This window comes from Aquarana catesbeiana, linkage group LG12, assembly GCF_042186555.1.
Source record: "Aquarana catesbeiana isolate 2022-GZ linkage group LG12, ASM4218655v1, whole genome shotgun sequence".
NCBI lineage: Eukaryota > Metazoa > Chordata > Amphibia > Anura > Ranidae > Aquarana > Aquarana catesbeiana.
The window spans coordinates 241,259,927-241,281,569 of NC_133335.1; the positions used below are offsets into that span (position 1 = coordinate 241,259,927).

Here is a 21,643-nt window from a genome sequence, read left to right on the forward strand (position 1 = left end):
CCCTTAACTAGAACTGTAAAGTAGGGGTTATCTAAACCAGTCTCGTGGTCAATAAACTGTTGGTGGAACGGACAAGGGTGGTTACGAACACAAGCCACCACCCATGCTCGCTCCTTGGACTATATAAGTAAATGATAGCCCGGTCTTACGGCAATGTCTTCCTAAGTAGCACAGGTGCTTTTCTGATTTAGCTTGCGTTGCAATAATGAAGCTAGTCAGCCAAATAGGATAACATCAGTGATTTCCCTTGCAGGCTTCTGCAGGATCTTCCATCTTCCTGTTAGCTACTAATTGCATAAAGGAAAATGTTCTGATTGTAGTATAAGTTCCTATTTTGCTCCTATCTTGCTCCGTCGACTTTACATGGCGTCAGTGTCAGAATGTTAGCAAATGGAAAGTTCTGCTTGACTCTATGTGATGATGTACGGTGTATGTTCATCGGGGTGGGGATCTCCGTTGTTGATTTCTTTGGTCGACTGGACCCAGTGTGTCTGCCCAGTGAGCTGCTTCTTTCGGATCTGTGAAAAAGTGGGCCTTGCCTTGATGGATAATACGTAGTCGCGCCGGGTACAGCATGCTATAGGGCAATTGCAGATCACGTAGGCGTCTTTTAACCGCCAGGAAGGTGGCTCGTTGCTTTTGCGTGGCTACTGAAAAGTCTGGGAAGATGGTTATGCCATTACCATTAAAGCGTATATTCCCTTTTTCTCTGGCTGCCCTGATAATGGCCTCTCTATCTCTGAAATATAGTAGCTTAATAAGCATAGCCCGTGGAGGTGCTCCAGGAGGTAAAGGGCGAAGTGGGACTCTGTGCGCTCTTTCAATGGCAAACATTTTGGAGAACATATTGGCGCCAAAGGTGGATGTCAGCCATTGCTCCATAAACTGCTCTGGTGCTTTACCCTCCGAACCCTCAGGAAAGCCTAGGAAACGGAGATTGTTACGTCTCAAACGATCCTCCATATCTGTGATTTTGTCTGAGGTGTACTCTTGGGCCTGGCGTAGCTCCCTGACTGATCCCTGTAAGGGACGGGTGTCGTCCTCCAAATCTCCTATTCGCTGCTCTGCGTTTTGCACTCTGTGTCTCAAATTCTGCACATCATGCTTGAGAAATGACAGATCAGTCTTAATGGAGTCCATCTGAGTGGTCAGAGAGGCATGACTGTGCTGTATAGCCTCCATTATTTGGGAGAGGGATGGCTCAGCAGGGCCTGAGGCCGCATCCGCAGCGGAGTGGGATGCTGGGTCAGTATCCTCCATAGGGGAGAGCATTAGGGGGTCTTCAGGGCTGCAGGAGGGGGCTCGCTGAGACTCACCCTTCCTTTGGTGTTGCTGGGCCAGCAGCGAGGTGGACGGATGGCTGTGCTTCTGTGCATGAGGCCGGCCGGCGCCATTTTGCTGCTGCTGGGGCGCTGTCGTCAGCGGGTCAAATCCTGGGGTTTCCTCCATGGCTGGGCCGTACTTCACCATCGCGGATTGCTCTGGGGAGTCTCAGGGGTCTTTGTAGGCTGAGGATGGCGTCGGATGGCGACCGGGCTAGCAGGATGGTGAAAGGATTGAAGCGGTATGGACGGAGCTCAGGCTTCTCACGTCCTCACATCCCGGAAGTTGGCCACGCCCCCCCAGATCTTCTCTTCTATTAGATCCTCTTCTCTTCTATCCTTTCTGATGCTCTCGTTTATCTTCTCTATTATCTCTTCTATCTCTTCTATCCTATCCTATCCTATATTTTCTCTTCTATTAGATCCTTCATCTTCTTGTTTATTCTATTGTTCTTATTATACAGGATTTATATAGCGCCAACAGTTTGCACAGCGCTTTACACCATGAGGGCAGACAGTACAATACAGGAGGAACCCGAGGACCCTGCTCGTTAGAGCTTACAATCTAAAAAGAGTAAAGTGATGCAAAAAAGTAATAGCTGTGGGGGATAGGCTGATGGCGAAAATAAATGAAGCATAATACAAAAGTCATAAAATATAAATTTATTGTACAAGAATTTGACACATATATATATTTATTGTACATATTGTAATATATAATATAGTGTAATATATATTGTGCTGTGAACCAGTATTTGCCCCCTTTCTGATTTATTTTTTTGCATATTTGTCACACTTAAATGACTCGGATCATCAAACAAACTTTATTATTACACAAAGATAACCTGAATAAATACAAAATGCAGTTTTTTAAATGATGGTTTAATTTATTAAGGCAAGAAAACTGTCCAAACCTGCCTGGCTTTATGGGAAAAAGTTAAAGTAATGAACATCAAGTTTTATATTTTTTGCCTTAATAATTTGCTCTATCCTCACAGTTCATATGAACTTGGCATTTCGTGAGGTTTTGCACTACTGTTATATGCACATTGGTTATTGCACCATTGGTTTATGCACATTTATTAGTCACATTAGAGGCGCATGGCACCTAACAAGCGATCAGGGTCTGTCGCTTTTCATTTGATAGGGAGTGCCAATTACCCTTATACTTACACATTTTATGTGAAAAAGTAATTGCCCCCTAATAACTGGTTGTGCCACCCTTTGCAGCAACAACTGCAATCAAGCTTTCACATCGCTGTGGAGTAATTTTGGTGCACTCTTCTTTGCAGAATTGTTTTAATTCAGCCACATTGGAGGGTTTTCCAGTATGAAAGGCGTGTGTTAAGGTCATGATACAGCATCTCGATTGGATTTAAGTCCGGGCTTTGACTAGGCCACTCCCAAAACCTACATTTTTCTTTGTTTGAACCATTTGGAGGTGGACTTGCTGTTGTGTCTCAAGTGTGCACTTGACCTTGAGAACTGATGGCCGGACATTCTCCTTTAGGATTTTCTGGTAGAGCTCAGAATTCATGGTTCCATCAATTATGGTAAGTCGTCCAGGTCCTGAATCTGCAAAGCAGCCCCAGACCATCACGCTACCACCACCATGTCTGACTGTTGGTATGATGCTCTTGTTATGAAATGCTGTATTAGTTTTATGCCAGATGTAACGGGACGCACACCTTCCAAAAAGTTACATTTTTGTCTCATCGGTCCACAGAATATTTGCCTAAAAGTCTTGGGGATAATCAAGATGTTTTTTGGTAAATGTGAGATGAGCCTTTGTGTTCTTTTTGGTCAGCAGTGGCTTTGGCCTTGGAGTGCTCCCATGGAGGCCATTTTTGCCCAGTCTCTTTCTAATGGTTTAATCCATGAACACTGATCTTACCTGAGGCAAGTGAGGCCTGCAGTTCTTTAGATGTTGTTCTGGGTTCTTTTATGACCTCCTGGATGAGTCCTCGTTGTGCTCCTTGGAGTTATTTTGGTTGGCCGGCCACTCCTGGGAAGGTTCACCACTGTTCCAAGTTCTCTCCATTTGTGGAGAATGGCTCTCACCACGGTCCGCTGGCGTCCCAAAGCCTTAGAAATGGCTTTGTAATCCTTTCCAGACTGATACAGGTCAATGACTTTGTTTCTCATCTGTTCTTAGATCACGGCATGATGTCTGTCCTTTTTGTGATCTGTTAGAAGCTGTCTGACAAAGTGAAGCACGCTATTTAACTGATTTTTTGATTCAACAGGTCTGGCAGTAATTAGGCCTGGGTGCAGCAAGTGAAATTTAACTCCGTTTTCCCAAAAATTGTGGGTAATCACAGTTCATTCACAATTCAGCATGGGAGGGGGTAATTACGTTTTCACACAGGGCCAGGCAAGTTTGAACAGCTTTTTTTTTCCCCTTAATTATTGAAATAATAATTTAAAAACTACATCTTGGATTTACTCGGGTTATCTTTGTGTAAATTTTTGATGATCTGAATCATTTAAGTGTGAGAAATATGCAAAAAAAAAAAAAAAAATCAGGAAGGGGGCAAATACTTTTTCACAGCAGTGTGTGTGTGTGTGTGTGTGTGTGTGTGTGTGTGTGTGTGTATATGTATATATATATATATATATATATATATAAAACACATAAAAAATGTTTGGCATATCAAGCCACTGGGTTACACATAATATATAATGCTCATCAAGCTGATATATTTTCACATACATGCATTACATCAATGCTTCTCAACTCCAGTCCTCAAGTACCCCCAACAGGTCATGTTTTCAGGCTCTCCATTATTTTAGTCCATCATGAATAGTGCTGCCAGGCTCATCCACCTCCAGTGTTTGCCACCCCTTTTTTGCCAATCCCACCATTGGCTTCCACTCACCCAACAAATTAAAACAAATTGAATACTAACAACTTGATTTGATCAGTTTCACTGCCTTAGTAATTACCACAGCTGTTTTCATCTAAAGGAAATCCTGAAAACATGACCCGTTGGGGGTACGTGAGGACTGAAGATGAGAAACATTGCTTTACCTAACCAAATGATTGCAATATGGGAGAGGGTCGCATGTCAAATCCTTGTACAATAAATTTTATGACTTTTGGATTAGGTCAATATTGGTTATATGCATGATAGATATATATTATATATACACGTTCGACACCTGGTCACAGTTCTCTTCTACGATGGAGAAAATAAAAGTACAGTTGTTAGGGGCAAGAAGAGAAGGGTTTAAAGGGATCGTCTAAAAGTGGATAGAGTAAGAGTCATACATATTGGGGGTAGGGAGTTTCCAGAGCATGGGAGAGGCTCGAGAGAAGTCCTGGAGGTGAGCATAGGAGCCCCCTATAGTCTATGACTGAGCCCAAGAGCTGACACTCCAATGTCCCCACTATAGTCTATGACTGAGCCCAGGAGCTGACACTCTAATGTCCCCACTATAGTCTATGACTGGGCCCAGGAGCTGACACTCCAATGTCCCCACTATACTCCATGACTGAGCCCAGGAGCTGACACTCTGATGTCTCCACTATAGTCTATGACTGAGCCCAGGAGCTAACAGTGAGGAGTATACAGAGGAGAGAACAGAGGTATACGGGGGGGGGGAGTAGTGAATAGTATACATGGGGGGGGGGGGGGGAGGAGTAGTAGTGAGTAGTATACATGGGGGGGGGAAGGGGAGTAGTGAGTAGTATACAGGGGGAGGGTAGGGGAGTAGTGAGTAGTACACGAGGGGAGGGGAGGGGAGTAGTACACAGGGGGAGGGGAGTAGTGAGTAGTACACAGGAGGAGGGGAGGGGAGTAGTGAGTAGTACACAGGGGGAGAGGAGTAGTGAGTAGTATACAGAGGGGGGGGAGTAGTATCCAGGGGGAGGAGCAGTATAGGAGGGGGAGGAGTATACAGGGTGGAATGGCAGTATAGGAGGGGGAGGAGTATACAGGGTGGAATGGCAGTATAGGAGGGGGAGGAGTATACAGGGTGGAATGGCAGTATAGGAGGGGGAGGGGCAGTATACAGGGGGAGGAGTGTACAGGGTGGAATGGCAGTATAGGAGGGGGAGGGGCAGGATACAGGGTGGAATGGCAGTATAGGAGGGGGAGGGGCAGGATACAGGGTGGAATGGCAGTATAGGAGGGGGAGGAGTATACAGGGTGGAATGGCAGTATAGGAGGGGGAGGAGTATACAGGGTGGAATGGCAGTATAGGAGGGGGAGGGGCAGTATACAGGGGGAGGAGTGTACAGGGTGGAATGGCAGTATAGGAGGGGGAGGGGCAGGATACAGGGTGGAATGGCAGTATAGGAGGGGGAGGGGCAGGATACAGGGTGGAATGGCAGTATAGGAGGGGGAGGGGCAGGATACAGGGTGGAATGGCAGCATAGGAGGGGGAGGAGCAGTATACAGGGGGGAGGGGCAGGGTGGAATGGCAGTATAGGTAGATGGAGAGAATGAATGGAGGCGTGTCTTATATTGATGGAGGTGTGGTCTTCCGGGGTCACCATGGATGTTGCTCCTCCCATTCCTCTACCTGTCTATATATGTGAAGATAGCCCCGCCCCCAGCTCAGGAGGCGGGGTGGAGAGAGACATGAGGGGAGGGGAGGTGGCGCACACAGTTACAACCCCTGAAGTTCATCCAGTGGGGAGGAGGGGCGGGATATGGAGGATCTGAGCTCTCCTCTCCCCGCCTCTGGGTATGTGGAGGAGAGAGGAGGAGCGGACACCTCGGTTCCTCTGTACCCCGCCCTGTCCCTGCACAGTGTGACATCCGGGATATCACACAGAACTCCCAGAAGCCTCAACCTAAATACGGGAGACTTGCCATTTCTGCTCTCCCCTCATTGGTCGTCACCCTGATACTCCACGCTGCTCATTGGTCCACCTGCCTGGCCATCACCCGCGGGCCCGCCCTAAACCTCACTATAGCAACCGCGGGAAGAGGAGGAGCGCAAGGCATGCCAGGAGAAAGGGGCGGAGCCGAGTAAAGAGCGCGAATGTGACTGTCTCCTCACAGGAGTCCCCGGATATAGAGGTGTGACGTATGTAATCTGTGTATATATTATATATCCACTGTCCTCTATATATTTATATATACTATATCAACCATATATACACCCAGATATAGAGATGTGACCTGTGTTACTCTCTGTATATATTATATACCACTGATTTTATATATATACATACATATACATATATACACACACGCACACTATATCCCCCGTAATATTCCTGGGGGGATGTCAGGATGGGGGGTATCGGTGTAATATTCCTGGGGGGATGTCAGGGTCACGTGCTCAGCGTCATATCCAGAGGTTGTCTTTGGGAAATAGACGTATGAGTGCTGCCAGCATTGCTGCAGAGGTTGTAGGGGTGGGGGGTCAGCCTGTCAGTGCTCAGACCATACGCCGCACACTGCATCAAATTGGTCTGCATGGCTGTCGTCCCAGAAGGAAGCCTCTTCTAAAGATGATCCACAAGAGAGCCCACAAACAGTTTAAAGACAAGCAGACTTAAGCCCCCCTACACCCAATTGGATTTACAGACGGGAAATGTTGGATGTGAGCTTGCTGGCAGTAAGTCCGACCATGTGTACGCTCCATCGGACAATTGTTGTTAGACTTTCCGCCAACAAATGTTGGCTAGCATATTATTCTCAAATTTTCCGCCAACATATGTGTGTTGGACTTTCCGATCGTGTGTACACAAGTCCGTCGGACAAAAGTCCAAAGTACAAACATGCATGCTCGGAATCAAGGACGAGCCGGAAGCGCTTGGTCTTGTAAAACTAGCGTTCGCAAATGGAGAGATCACGTATGTCACCAAGTTCATAATTGTTGGCCAACATTTGTGTGACCGTGTTGGAGCCAACACCCTTCGACCAAAATTCCATGGTTTTGTTGTCGGAAAGTCTGATCTTTAAGCCTTGTACACACGATCGGCTTTTCGTCCAGGCATTGTGTGATGACAGGCTGTTTGCCTAAAATTCGACCACTAGTACGCTCCATCAGACAATTGTTGGGCAACTTGCCACTTTGGATGGTAGGCTAGTAAATTTTCAGCAGACAACGGTCTGTTGTCAGATTTTCCTATCGTGTGTACACAAGTCCGTCACACAAAAGTACAAACATGCATGCTCGGAATCATTGCTCACCAAACACGACATTAGCAGAAGGTACCCAAATGGTGGCACTCAAGAGCTGAAATGCCTCATAGTACATCACTACGTTTGTGTTTATTGGCTGACAATTGTGTCCCGTTAGTATGCAAGACGAAATCCAGGCACACGCCCTTCGGACAAAAGTCTGATGCTTTGTTGGCCAACAATCCGATCATGTGTACAAGGCTTTAGGACATGGATGACTGGAACCATGTCCTGTGGTCTGATGAGACCAAGATAAACTTATTTGGGTCAGATGGTGACAAGCGTGTGTGGGGGCAACCAGGTGAGGAGTACAAAGACAAGTGTGTCTTGTCTACAGTCAAGCATGGTGGTGGGGGTGTCATGGTCTGGGGCTGCATGAGTGCTGCCAGCACTGGGGAGCTACAGTTCATTGAGGGAACCATGAATGCCAACATGTACTGTGACCTACTGAAGCAGAGCATGATCCCCTCCCTTCAGAGACTTGGCCGCAGGGCAGTATTCCAACATGATAACCACCCCAAACACCTCCAAGACCACCACTGCCTTGCTAAAGAAGCTGAGGGTAAAGGTGATGGACTGGCCAAGCATGTCTCCAGACCTAAACCCTATTGATCATCTGTGGGGCATCCTCAAAACTGAAGGTGGAGGAGCGCAAGGTCTCTAACATCCACCAGCTCCGTGATGAGTTATAAAATCGTAGCCAACTCACAAAGTGGTAACACAAAATAAGCGCTAACTCAAAGTGCTATTTTGTGTTATAAAATCGTGGCCGATGTCTATGTACATTTTTAGGCGGGACTGTAAGAGTTATACTATGGCCTTTAATAAACTTTACTTTTGTCCATTAATCTTTGTCAAGAGGCTTAATGTGCAGTTTTCTTTTGTTCCTGGCAATGGGGGAAGATTTGCCCATACTCAATATGGTGTTTTTAGCCAAATGCTTGCGACTCAAAGCGAGGTTTGGTTTCCTATATAAAATGGAAAATCATTACGCTGCCAGTTCCCCATTGACAACGTCACGTATGACGAAACGCGTCTGGAGGAAGGTATGTGCTGATATTACCACACTGTGTACTAGGAGGACGGGCTTCTGTAGTTTGCCGGCCGGCTTTGTTTTTAAAGTGCAAGCTTTTTAAACGTACCAATGTTAGTGCAATTTTTTTTTTTTTATACATTAAACGGATTAAACTGTATTACGCTTTGATCAGTCTTTTTTTTCTGGGTCAAATGCTGGGTTTATGGCCACGGACTTCATAGATGGGGAGATGTGCAGCCATCGATCCTGAGTCACTGGGTTATTTGACCATTGATCGTCCGTGCAAGCTAAAGGCCTTGGCTGGGCTATAGCCACATGCCTTTTTTGCTTGCCATCCGGTAAGCAGGGTTTTTCTTAAGGTGGCGGGGCACATTCTGATTGAAGTCACTGTGGTCCCCTTGGGAAGAGGATTTATTTCATCCTTAATGTTGATCATAACATGACGTTTTAATGAAGAATTTTCCTGCATCAATTGGGACTTTTTAGCGCAGCTTCTCTTTTTTTTTTTTTCTTCGTCACGTGAAAAGGTAAATAAAATATTTACAAAAATGTGGTGGCTGTACTTACTTTTGAGAGATACTGTATATTGGCCCCGGGGGGGGGGGGGGGGGGAATAGAGGTCTGCAGACAAATAGACTAGACTACTCATTGTAGCTTAGACAGTCAACAAACAGGTGATAGGAAACATCAACAGCTTTGCAGAAGATAAAATTGACTCTCAAGGCCTCATGCACACTGGATGTTTTTGGCTTCAACTCCCCAGCATGTTATCCTATGTGCCCATAGACACATAGGCCGTTAGGGGTGTACTCACTTTTGTTGCCAGACTTTTATTCCCCCCCCCCTCCCAAGCAGAAAAAATAAAAAAAAAAATCTTGTAACAGTGAGTACACCCCTAAGTGAAAATGTCCTAATTGGGCCCAAAGTGTCAATATTTTGTGTGATTACCATCATTCTCCAGCACTGCCTTAACCCTCTTGAGCATGGAGTTCACCAGAGCTTAAAAACACAGCTATTCGGCGCTCATCAGCATTTTGCGGTGGTATAAACCTGATGCGAAACTCATTCTACAGCTATTTTTTTTTTTTAATTTTACAACATCCAGTGTGCATGAGGCCCAAAGCTTGATCTGACATAATGGATACACCATATCAATGCCATCTTCTGTGGAGCAATTTGGCTAAAGCCCCTGGGTCAGCCAATCCAGCAGCAAAGTGAAAGCGATGCTAGATCCCAAAAAGGACATTTGCTTGCCATGTTGGACTGCTTTTGAATGTCCAAGGAGACTGACCACCTGGTGTTCCTCAATAGAGAAAAAAAAAGGGGCCAAATACAGAATTTTTGTATGGCCATAAAAGCCTTTCTTGGAGTCTATTAACCCCTTGGTGCTGGCATCTCCAGGCCCTTTAAGGGGTTTCAGTTGGCAGGGCTTCTGATCATGTGACTGCCACAAGATCAGAAAGCTCTCAATTGGGAGCTTTCCATTAGCCGCCAGTAACTGTGCCGGGAGCACGTTCGGCACAAATGTATTTACATGCTGGTACACAAATAAGCAGCCAATTGGCGTCAAAGCCCACCCTCCTAGAGGCCACATATTTACATACTGTTGGCGCCAAGAGGTTAAAAAGGGACCCCAGGGTCCAGCACGGTTTATGATCATGCTCTTGGTACGGCTTTTCTACAAAATTAGAGGCATTCTGACAGTAGGAGAGGTTATACTGGGCTGGCCTACAGTTTTGCTGGTCCAATGCTCTGTAGGCGTCAGTATAACCCAACAGAGAATGACTTCCGTTTCCCTCCATAGACTCCAAGAAAAGGAATTGATGGAAAGTACAAAAATCCTATTTTTATTCATTTTATAGTTGGATTGGGGGGGAGTGTTGGCACCTCTGTCAAGGTTTTATTGCACTGGTCTCCAAACTGTGGCCCGGATGCGACCTTTGCTTGCTCTTGGGGCACCATTCTTCCCACTGACCCCAATGATAGGAGCACCATTCCCCCCCAATGATGGGAGTACCATGCCTCCCTTGAATACCATTCATCCCATTGATACCAACAGTGGAGCACTCTTCCTCCCAGATAAGAACGACCCGATTCCTCCTACTAACACCAGGGCATTTCCTTCTCCCACTGGCCATAATGCAGCCCGCCTGAAGGACAGTAAATCGGCCCTCTGCTTAAAAAAATTTGGAGACCCATTTTATTGCCTCCACATTTAGTAGAGCAGAACGAGGGTTATGCCATGTACACACGATCAGAAATTTGGCCAGCAAAAGACCGATGTGAACCTTTGGTTGGAAAATGCGACCGTGTGTACGCTCCATCGGACTTTTGCTGGCCGAATTCCAGCCAGCAAAAGATTGAGAGCAGGTTCTCAATTTTTCGGTCGGAAGAAGTTCCTATCCGAAAATGTGATCATCTGTAGCAATTCCGACACGCAAAATTCCTACGCATGCACGGAAACAGTTTGACACATGCTCGGAAGCATTGAACTCCCTTTTTTTCGGCTCGTTGTAGTCTTATACGTCACCGCGTTCTTGACGGTCGAAAGAACAGCGAACTTGTGACCGTGTGTATGCAAGGCAAGCTTGAGCAGAATTCCGTCGGAAAAACCATCCAAGATTTTTCTGACGGAAAATCCGCAGCCTTAGAATATTGGACAATGTTTTCATTAGAGTCTCTGCCTTCCTGTCCTGTCCTGGCCACACCCCTCTCTCGTCTGCAGGGACAGAAGGGGGAGGAAAAAAAAAAACTTCCCAACAGGGACATCAACTACAGCAATAAAAATCTGACAGAAGTTCTTGAACTTTAATGACCGCAAAGGGCTCTGAAATAATAATTTTTTTTTTTTTTTTTTTATAATAATTTTAGGAAGGATTTAATGGTTAACATCTTTATTTATACACTTTTTTTTTTTTTTTTTTTTTAAATAGATACACATCTAGACATATCAGCAGGTACACCAGGGACCCAACAAGTCTTGTGAACATAAATAACATTTACACAGAAGCTACAAGTGACAACTACATTTGCATAACAAGATTACAAAATTATTTTCAGAAAAAAAAAAAATAGGTAAGACTCATTTCTGGGGTAGGAGGTGGAGTCTGACAGTAAAAGGCGGAGCCTCACCATCTTCTTGGCTCTGTTGACAGTGAGCACTTCTAATGTGACATCTGGGGGGGCTGCTGTGAGCTGAACGGTCATTTCTGCAATCTGGGAGGAGCACTATAGATTCCTATGGGGAAACTTCTAGGGGCCCAGTGACACCATTAATACTATGGGGAAACTATTAATACTGGTACTTTAAAACACTGGTGTAGTCTACATAAGGGTGCATTGAGATTGGATTCTAGAGACTGACAGTTGTCACAGTGGGAAGAGATCCACTTGCTACGGTCTCAGATAGCAGAAAAGGCCCAAGAGGCCATTGAACTCATTGGGCTCTATCCAAAAGAAGGATTACGTCATGCCAGGGTCACCAACAGTGAAGGTGCAATGGGGTCAATCAGCTTCCAGGGTTTTTTTTGTTTTTTTAAGCAAAGCTTAATTGACCAAGCTGAAGTTAGAAGCAGATTGACTACCATGCAGAGCTGCACCAGATGTTGCCCCCTCCAGTTTTAGTAAATCAACCCAAAGGTTTTTTTAAAAAAAAAAAAAAGGTCAGAAATTTACATTTTCTGTACCTAGGTTCTTAGATGCTCTGTAACATTTTGTGTATGGAAACTCATAGCAACCCAAGAGAATTTATATTTGGGTCCTTGAAGTTAATACAGAAATTACGAGTCAGCCCCTAAAAGTCATAAATCTGAATTCACCAAGCTATAAAATGTGAAAAATAAGGTCATGGTAAACAACCCCCATATAAAAATCACTTTTAAAATTAGGCCCATAAGATGCTAAAGAACCCATTCCTCCAAGTTCTGCTTCCTGCAAGCCAATTCAGGTATGCAAAGAGAGTTCCTTAATGTAATTTGCACAGGTGCGCCGCCAATACCTAGGGGTGCTGGCCGATTGATCTATTAGGCTCCAGGCATTGTATATAGGAAGGAGTGCCCAATCTCCCCTATACAGAAGCAGAGCATAATCAGAGGAGTTCCCAGTGGTGCAGAAAGGACAGATGGTGATGGGGTCACTTTAAACAGGATCATGGATTTGCTCCAGATCAAGAACTTTTACATTTGGTTAGGGTAGGAAGGGTTGGAATCTGTCAGGCATTTATTGCCATGCATCTTTGTTGAGGAGATTTACCCCAATTTATGGTGTGTGACCAGGACATGAAGTGATAGAAGACTCCCCCCAACAAGGAGAAAGCCAGCAACAAATCTGACAGAGCTTCTTACACCTCCCCATTCTATCTAAAGCCGAAAATGGTTTCTGGGTTTCTATATTAAAGCAGTTGTTGAAACGTTTAGTCCAAAAACTAGGTCAACTAAAAAGATACAAGTGATCTACACAATAGTCACTTCAGGAGAACACCAGAAGTTACCGTGTGGTCACTAAACTTTTAGTTGACAATTTTAATGGACCCTTGGAAGACTCCAAGCACAGCGTGAAGGGGCTCAGAGAAGGTGGTCATGAAGGTGTGCAGTAGTCTCATGGAGTTTCCCATCTCATAGAAGGAGAGCTGTCCTGCTTCGTAATCCAGATAGATCAGAAATTTATGGCTTGAGGGCTTGTAAGGTAAATTGATATAGTGACCGTCGTGCAACATGTTATATCGATCCCTCCACCTCCGCAAACACCAGGAGTCTTTTTCTTGTCCAATATGCTTTTTCCTGTTGATGCTTGGGTAACACATTCCAACTCTCCAGCTATCTGATTGGCTGGTATCCACCTGCCAGTAATGCCGCCAAGAGAAGCTGCTGCAACTTAGAACCCCACAGTGCCGAATTATCTCTGGTGTTTCTGAACAGCCCCAATTTAGCTCTATCTTGGAGGCAGTTTTTAAATTGTTTGATATTAAAATACCTATGGCAGCTGTGTTGACATCCAGTAATATGTCTGCAGGTTTTCTTATCTGAATCTTTGCAAATGTCACCTTGTCTAATAATTTGTGTAAGGTACTCGAGATCAAATCCTCTTGGAGATCGGGAAATTCAGGGTCATTGGGCAGTGCCCCCTGGGGGTCGTACAAGTCTTTGTCTAGTTCCTGGTCTTGTAGGACAGTTAGTGGGTGGGCCATGTCTCGCAGCTCCTTAAAGTGACTCATCTTCCTGGAGAGCTCGTCCTCCATCATTTCCAGCTTTTGGATTTGATCAGAGACCAACTGTGTAACTTTCGATTCCCACTTGAAGACCTCGCTAAGAACCACCTTCTCCAGATACTCCACATGCTCCTTGATGCTGCCAATATTGGCGACGAATGTGGCCATAACCCCTTGAGCTTTTGTCCTTCGTTCCTTAAGACTCTGAACTCTCATCTCAGCCTTTTTGTGCTCCAAAGTCACCTTCTCCAGCATAGGTCCCAGTTTCTTCTTGGAGGCCTCCTCCAGCAACTCCACCTGGTGTCCTGTGTGTTCACCATCCAACCTGCAGGATACACAGACACACACGGAGTCCTTGATGCAATAATATTCTACGATCTTCCCATGGACAGGGCATCTTCCCTTTGAAAGCTCAGCCATTGGTGGCAGTAAAGTGTGCTCCACCGTCTCGTTGTGTTTCCTCAGGTGATCGGCACACATGGAGGTCTCACACTGCTGACATGATTTCACGGCTGGAGCAGAGAAGTCGCAGTAGGTACACAAGATGGCGTTCCTGTTCTTGCCCTGGGGAGTATGGAATCTCTCCGCTATTTTACTGAGGGCAATGTTCTTACTAGGTGCCGGTCTTGTTAAAAATCGTTTCCTGCATTCCGGACAGGTATAAACTCCACTTACATCCTGTTCACCAAGTAGACGATGGATACAGACCAGGCAGAAACTGTGTCCACACATCAGAGTTGCAGGATCCCTATAAACCTCCAGACAGATGCAGCAGTGGAGGTCACCTTTTAAGTTACCAGATGCCATGCTGTAAACAAACCAAATATGAAAAAGTGAATGCAAGTCGATTTCTGCTAAAACCACAAATACAGAAAGCAATCTGACAAAGAATGACTCTTCAGGTTTTAAATTGAGAGAGCTGACCCCTTCCCTTTTATTGCTTGAACTCGATAGACTTGTGTCTTTTTCAACCAAACTTCCTCCCTACTTCCCAACTATCTGAGGTCCCAAACAGGAACACCTTTTAGTACAAACTAAGGCAAAAAGGACACATCTAGTTTATCAGATTATGAAGGACCAACAGACAAAAAATAATTGGTTAAACCAATGGTCTCCAAACTGCAACCCTTTACTTGCCCTTAGCCTGTCCTTGGGGCACCCATTCCTCCCACTGGCCCCAATGATGGGACACCCTTCCTCCCACCAACACCAGGGCATTTCCTTCTCCCACTAGCCATAGTCCAGCGCTCCTAAAGCCAGAAGAAGGACAGTAAACTGGCCCTCAGTTTAAAAAGTTTAGAGACCCCTGGGTTAAACCCATGTATACTTTTCCCTTTAACTATTTTCAAAAACACACACGAAAGTTTAGTACAATATATAATTTATAGTAAAGAGTAAAATGTAGTTGGAGAGACATCTATACATTAGACCAGAAAGGAGAAGGAGGGGCAGAGGGATTAAATCTGACCTCCAGCTTCCCCTTCAGTCTTGCATAGTTGTACCGGCTCCTCTCCTGGACGGAAGTGGCTTCCTCTGATTTCACTGCACACTGAGCTTCTCACAATGTGCATTAGAAGTTGCATTATGTACAGCACCCTGCTGCCACCCACAAGCCATGATAAGCATGCATTGCATATAGAAACCTGGGAGACAGTAATGAGATTATTGGGGGAAAAAAAAAAAAAGTACGTAAAACTGAAAGATTATATATAAAATAAATAAAACCCCACTTGATTAGCATGTTGATTTAGAACAGCAGAGGAAAGTCAGTAAAACAAAAAGCAAAGACATTCCAAATAAAAAAAACTTGAGCCCCACTTACATAGGAGTCCCCGTCAGAGTCCAGCCTTACATTGGGGGTCCCCATCAGAGGAGGTTTTGACGAAACATGTAGGGTGGAGCCAATGCACCTGATGTTGTACCTGTTATACTAAGCGCTTATTCATCCAATAAAAAAAAAAATATAAAAAATTGTGGGAGTAGTTTTATGTGTTTTTGGATCCTAATAAAAGCTTTATACGGTTTTACACTATGGTTTTCCCTGCCCCAATTTCAGGTTATGTTGAATCCATGGATGGTAGCAACATACATTAGAGATTGTGAGATACCATAGGAAATTTTGCTATATGGCTTTTGTCAAACCCTTCATGATGGGATTAGAATTCATATTGCAGTTTGACTCTGTTATAGGGTCTATTCATTCTAGTAAGAGTTCCCTTTGTTTGAGGGGACGGTGCACTTGGGAGAGTCACAAGCATTGGATCAACACAGTATTCATCAGTACAGCACAGTGGTAGCTCACACACACACACACTCTTTAATGACATCCCAGTCTTAGTCCGTAGGGTTCAGTATTGAGTCGGCCCACCCTTTGCAGCTATAACAGCTTCAACTCTTCTGGGAAGGCCGTCCACAAGGTTTAGGAGGGTGTCTATGGGAATGTTTCACCATTCTTCCAGAAGAGCATTTGTGAGGTCAGGCGCTGATGTTGGATGCGAAGGACTGGCTCGCAGTCTCCGCTTTAATTCATCCCAAAGGTGTTCTATGGGGTTGAGGTGCCAGCCAGTCAAGTTCCTCCACCCCAAACTCGCTCATCCAAGTCTTTATGGACCTTGCTCTGTGCACTGGTCCAAATCATTTGGTGGAGGGGGCAGATTATGGTGTGCGGTTGTTTTTCAGGGGTTGGGCTTGGCCCCTTAGTTCCAGTGAAGGGAACTCTTAAGGCGTCGGCATACCAAGACATTTTGGACAATTTGATGCTCCCAACTTTGTGGGAGCAGTTTGGGGACGGCCCCTTCCTGTTCCAACATGACTGCCCACCAGTGCACAAAGCAAGGTCCATAAAGACACGGATGAGCGAGTTTGGGGTGGAGGAGGATACACCGTTTGACTTTTTTTGCCAGCAGCTCATTCTGCATCTGTCAGCGTGATTTCGAGTATGTTTATATGTATGTGGCGCTACCCTCGTGAGGGGCGCTGATAGAAGCTGTACCCCACTGGTTGCCCCGACTCTGCAAGTCCTCCGACACCTGCCCCCCCCCTGGTTCAGTCATTTTTACCAACTATCACTAACAAAAAAAAAAAAAAAAAAAAAAAAACACACCACACACACACCACTTACACAATACCAGTGAAGCAGTTCTAGTTGGTTTACTGCTGTAAAAAAGGGACACATAAAAAAGTGCATAACACTATAAAAGTCAAGTCAAAGATATTTTACCTGAATTATAGCATTTAGTAGGAAATACAGTTTTGAGTGAAGTGAATTGCAAAGAACACAATATGACCCAGATACAATAAAACCTTACTTCGGTCACATAAACCTCTGTGAACAGGCATCAGAAAGGTAGAGGACCGACACTGTATATCCCATGTCAAACCACTTCTCTCCGTTTCCTAAAAACTCCTCAGACATCCCAACCGGCAAAAACTCAATTCAGGGAGGTGACACCCTGCACCCCCCCCCCCCCCCCCCAAATTAAATGCAGCCTGATCACACAGAGCTCTGAAAGGGATTTGAATATCCTGGCGGAAACTAACAAATTCCCACCTCCTATGTGTAGCACCCTGGAGTTTAGGCAGGGTTGCTCCTCAAAAAAAAAAAAAAAAAAAAAAAAATTTACTTGCCAGGAATAATCATCTTGGCTAATTGTTAAAGATCAATTGGATTTCTCCCCACGTTTGACCTTGTTGCACTTTTCTTTCCTACCACTAAGCGGCCAGGGACCTGGTAGACATGTGCCTTGCCTACAAAATTCGTTAGTTTTCGTTTCATTAGTTTATCGTTTTTCAGGTCATTCGTCATGATTTCAATTCGTACGTTCACACAATCGCTCATTCATGATTTCATTCGTACATTAGTAAATTAAAAAACATTCGTACATTAGTAAATTAAAAAATTCGTAAATTAGAAGATTTGGAAACTTGAAAATCCAAAATTCTGAAATAGTAACTATTAAATTATAGGTATTGTAATTTCCTTTCAAATTTGGCTGTGAATGTAACAAATACGAATTTATCCGAAGTTACGAATTATCAGAAATAACGAATGCTGCATCTAAACAAATGGAAGAAATGAATAATAAAAAGTTATTATTGTTATTTATTATTAATTCATTACGTGCCATTCGCTTGGATATGGCATTCGTTATTTTGGATAAAATTTGTATTTGTTACGTTCACTAACAGCCAAATTTGAAAGGAAATTACAATACCTATAATTTAAATAGTTAGTAATAGTTTATTATTTCAAATCTACGCATTTACAAATTTTCGAATATTCAGAAAAATTAGAGTTACGTACCGGTAACGTCTTTTCCAGTAGTCTTTCAGGACAGCCACCATGAGAGATAGTCTCCTCCTCTTCCTCTTAGGAAACACTGCGCCAGCCCATAAATTCTCACTTCCCCCTGCCAGACCTCAGTATATTCCGAGATTACCTCCGGTCAGCTGGGGAGACACAAGAACACATTAATAACATACTATTCCATATCATTATCATGCTGCGTTCTGGTCTTTTGTAAGACCCCCCCAAAAATTTCGGGTGGGTAACTAGGGCTGTCCTGAAAGACTACTGGAAAAGACGTTACCGGTACGTAACTCTAATTTTCCCCTTTCGTCTTTCAGGACAGCCACCATGAGAGGATAAACGAGCACTTACCAGTTTAGGGTGGGACTACCGCTTGCAATACCCTTCGCCCAAAGGCTTGCTCACTAGCCGACACCAGGTCCACTCTGTAGTGCTTTACAAAAGTGGAGTAGCTGGACCATGTTGCAGCCCTGCATATTTGCTCTGGCGTTGCTCCAGCCCTTTCTGCCTGCAAAGCTGCCATAGCTCTAGTAGAGTGTGCTCTTATACCCATTGGGATTTCTTTCCCTGCCAATGTATAGGCCTGGCCAATGGCTACTCTGAGCCATCTGGCAATAGTGCGTCGAGACGCTTTGCATCCTTTTCTGGCCCCAGAAAACAAAACAAATAAAGAGTCTGACTTTCTAAACATCTTGGTCAGCTCTAGGTATCTAAGGATACATCTCCTTACATCCAAAGAATGAAATTTTAATTCCCTTTCCCCCGAGGGGTTGGGACAAAATGAGGGTAAAACTACCTCCTGACTTCTGTGGAAACCAGAAGCAACCTTAGGTAAAAATGCTGGATCGGTCTTAAAGATGATCCGATCTGGAAAAATAACGCAAAAAGGAGGTCTAACAGATAAGGCCTCAATCTCGCTGACTCTCCTGGCAGTTGTCACTGCTACCAAAAAAACTGTTTTTAGCGTAAGATCCTTTAGTAGACATTCCTCTAAAGGTTCAAAGGGGATTCCCGTCAGGCCCTGCAAAACTAACGATAGGTCCCACTTGGGAAAGGGAGGACCTTGAACCGGTCTTTGTCTAGACAGAGCCTTAAAGAATCTGACCACCCAGGGGTTGGTGGCCAGATGTTTCTCTAAATAAGTACTAAGTGCTGACACCTGACCTTTAAGGGTACTTATGGATAAACCCTTGTCTGCCCCGCACTGAAGGAATTCCAACACAGCTGTGGGACTATGTACCGCAAGGGAGCCTTCTGCACACCATTTATTGAAACGTACCCAGATTTTTTTATATATCTGGCGTGTTTCCTTCTTCCCGCTATTGAGGAGGGTGGAGATTAATTTCTCAGAAAAACCCCTAGCTCTCAGCATACCCTCCTCAGTAGCCAGGCCGCTAACTGCCATTGGTGAACCTGTGGACAGAGGACTGGGCCCTGTGAGAGGAGATCCTCTCGAGGTGGCAGGAATAAGGGAGGTTCGACCGCTAGCTGCTTGAGTACTGAGAACCAAGCCCTCTTTGGCCAATGTGGTGCTACCAGAATCAGGGACGTGTTTTCCATCTGAAACTTCCTGAGAACTGCTGGTAATAACGCTGGGGGCGGGAAGGCATAGCAGATTCTGAAATGCCAGTCCTGGATCAATGCGTCGACCCCTCGTGCTCCCTCCCCTCTGTTTAGGGAGAAAAAACAAGGGGTTTTCGCGTTGTTTCTTGACGCGAACAGATCTACCTCTGGAGGACCCCACTTCTCTGAGATGAGATTGAAAACCTCCTGGTTGAGGATCCAGTCGCCCTCTCTCAGCCTGGTTCGGCTGAGAAAGTCTGCTACCACATTCTTTTCTCCTCTCAGGTAGACTGCTGAGAGTGAGAGAGTGTGAGTCTCGGCCCAGCTCAGAATGTCTGATGCCAATGCCAGCAGTACTCCGCTCTTTGTGCCTCCCTGCTTGTTCACATAAGCTACGGCGGACGAGTTGTCCGACTGCACCTGTACATGGTGGCCCTGTAGCTCCTTTTTGAAGAACCTGAGTGCTAGCCCGATTGCCTTCAGCTCCTTCCAATTGGACGACCTTCTGAGTTCGTTTCCCTCCCAGGTGTCCTGTGCTACAAGGGAACCCAGGTGCGCCCCCCAACCTCTGCCGCTTGCGTCTGTGGTTACCACCTGAGAGACTGGGATGAACCACAGACGACCCTGCGACAAGTTTGAGACCCTCCTCCACCACCAGAGGGATCTCTTTACTTGGGATGGGACCTGAACCAAGGCATCCAGACTTCTCTGGCTGTGATCCCACACCCTTAGGACAAAGGACTGTAAGGGACGAAAGTGCAGACCTGCCCATTGCACTGCTGGGAGGGTCGCGGTCAAAAGACCCAGGGCCGACATCAGAACTCTTATAGAGACCCGACTGCTGCACTGGAGACCAGCCACTGCCCTGTCCAGCTTTAGTATTTTTTCTCTTGGAAGAAACACTCTCAGAAGTGTTGAGTCCAACTGGTAGCCCAAGTAGGTAATGCGCTGGGAGGGAATCAAACTGGATTTCTCCAAGTTCATCAGCCACCCTAGACCTGTAAGAACTCTTCTTGTAAGCTCTAGATCCCTGACTAACTGCAGTGGACACGCTGCAAACAGGAGCAGGTCGTCCAGGTATGCTATCACTGATATTCCCTGGAGCCGAAGAAAGGCCATCACCTCCGCCAAGACCTTGGTGAAGATGCGGGGCGAGGAGGATAGCCCGAAAGGCAGCGCCTGAAACTGTAGATGTACCGATGTTCCACCTAGATCTACCGCTAGCCGGAGAAACCTCTGTGAGGCTTCTGCTATGGGAACGTGTAGATACGCGTCCTTTAGGTCCAGGGATACCATAAAGCAGTTGCGGGGCAACAGTGTTCTCACCGTGAAAATTGTTTCCATACGGAATCTCCTGTATGTCACTGACTTGTTCAGGGGCTTTAGATTCAGAATCAGTCTGAATTTCCCTGTGGGTTTCTTCACTACAAAGATGTGTGAATAAAACCCCTCTCCCTCCTCGGCTTTTGGAACTTTTAGAACCACATTCTGATCTACCAGATCTCTTAATGCTTCCAACAGAGCCTCGGCTTTTGCCGTACACCTGGGTAGGTGCGTGACCAAAAATCTCCGAGGAGGAAGATTCGTGAAATCGATATGGTACCCCCTTCTTATAATCCCTAGGATAAAGCGATTGGGGGATATTGCCTCCCACTGTGGGAGGAAGGCCCCCAATCTTCCCCCCACCATGGTTGGGGAGTCATTGACTTTTACGGGGCTGTTCAGGAGGGCGAAAAATCGCCCCTCCTCTGCCCTTGCCTTTCTGACCCCAGAACTTCCTTTGCCCTTCCGGCTTTGGAGTCTCTTTACGCTTTTGCGGACGAAACCCCTTCTTTGTAGGTGCAGGGGTTTTCCGCTTAACCGGGAAGGATTTCTTCCTGTCTGCTGTGCGGTCTAAGACAGTCTCTAAGCCTGGGCCGAAGAGAAGGTCTCCCGTTAACGGTATGCCGCACGATTTGACTTTAGAGGCGCTATCGCCCGGCCAGGTTTTTAGCCAGAGGGCTCTCCTGGCCGAATTGGCCAGAGCCGCTGATCTGGCCGTCATACGTACTGACTCTGCCGAGG

At 45.6% G+C, this 21,643-nt stretch overlaps 1 protein-coding gene across 1 annotated transcript; it reads right to left on the bottom strand.

Moving 5' to 3' along the window:
* Nucleotides 1–11,413: 11,413 nt before the first annotated feature.
* On the bottom strand, nucleotides 11,414–14,494 carry LOC141114386 (tripartite motif-containing protein 14-like). Its single transcript, XM_073608035.1, has one exon. It carries the CDS (start codon nucleotides 14,437–14,439, stop codon nucleotides 13,009–13,011), a length of 1,431 nt encoding a protein of 476 aa, XP_073464136.1. The 5' UTR covers nucleotides 14,440–14,494; the 3' UTR covers nucleotides 11,414–13,008.
* Nucleotides 14,495–21,643: the final 7,149 nt, after the last annotated feature.

Excerpts from the sequence above, each read along its gene's own strand:
- LOC141114386 (XM_073608035.1), bottom strand. The coding sequence starts at position 14,439 with ATGTGTGGACACAGTTTCTGCCTGGTCTGTATCCATCGTCTACTTGGT.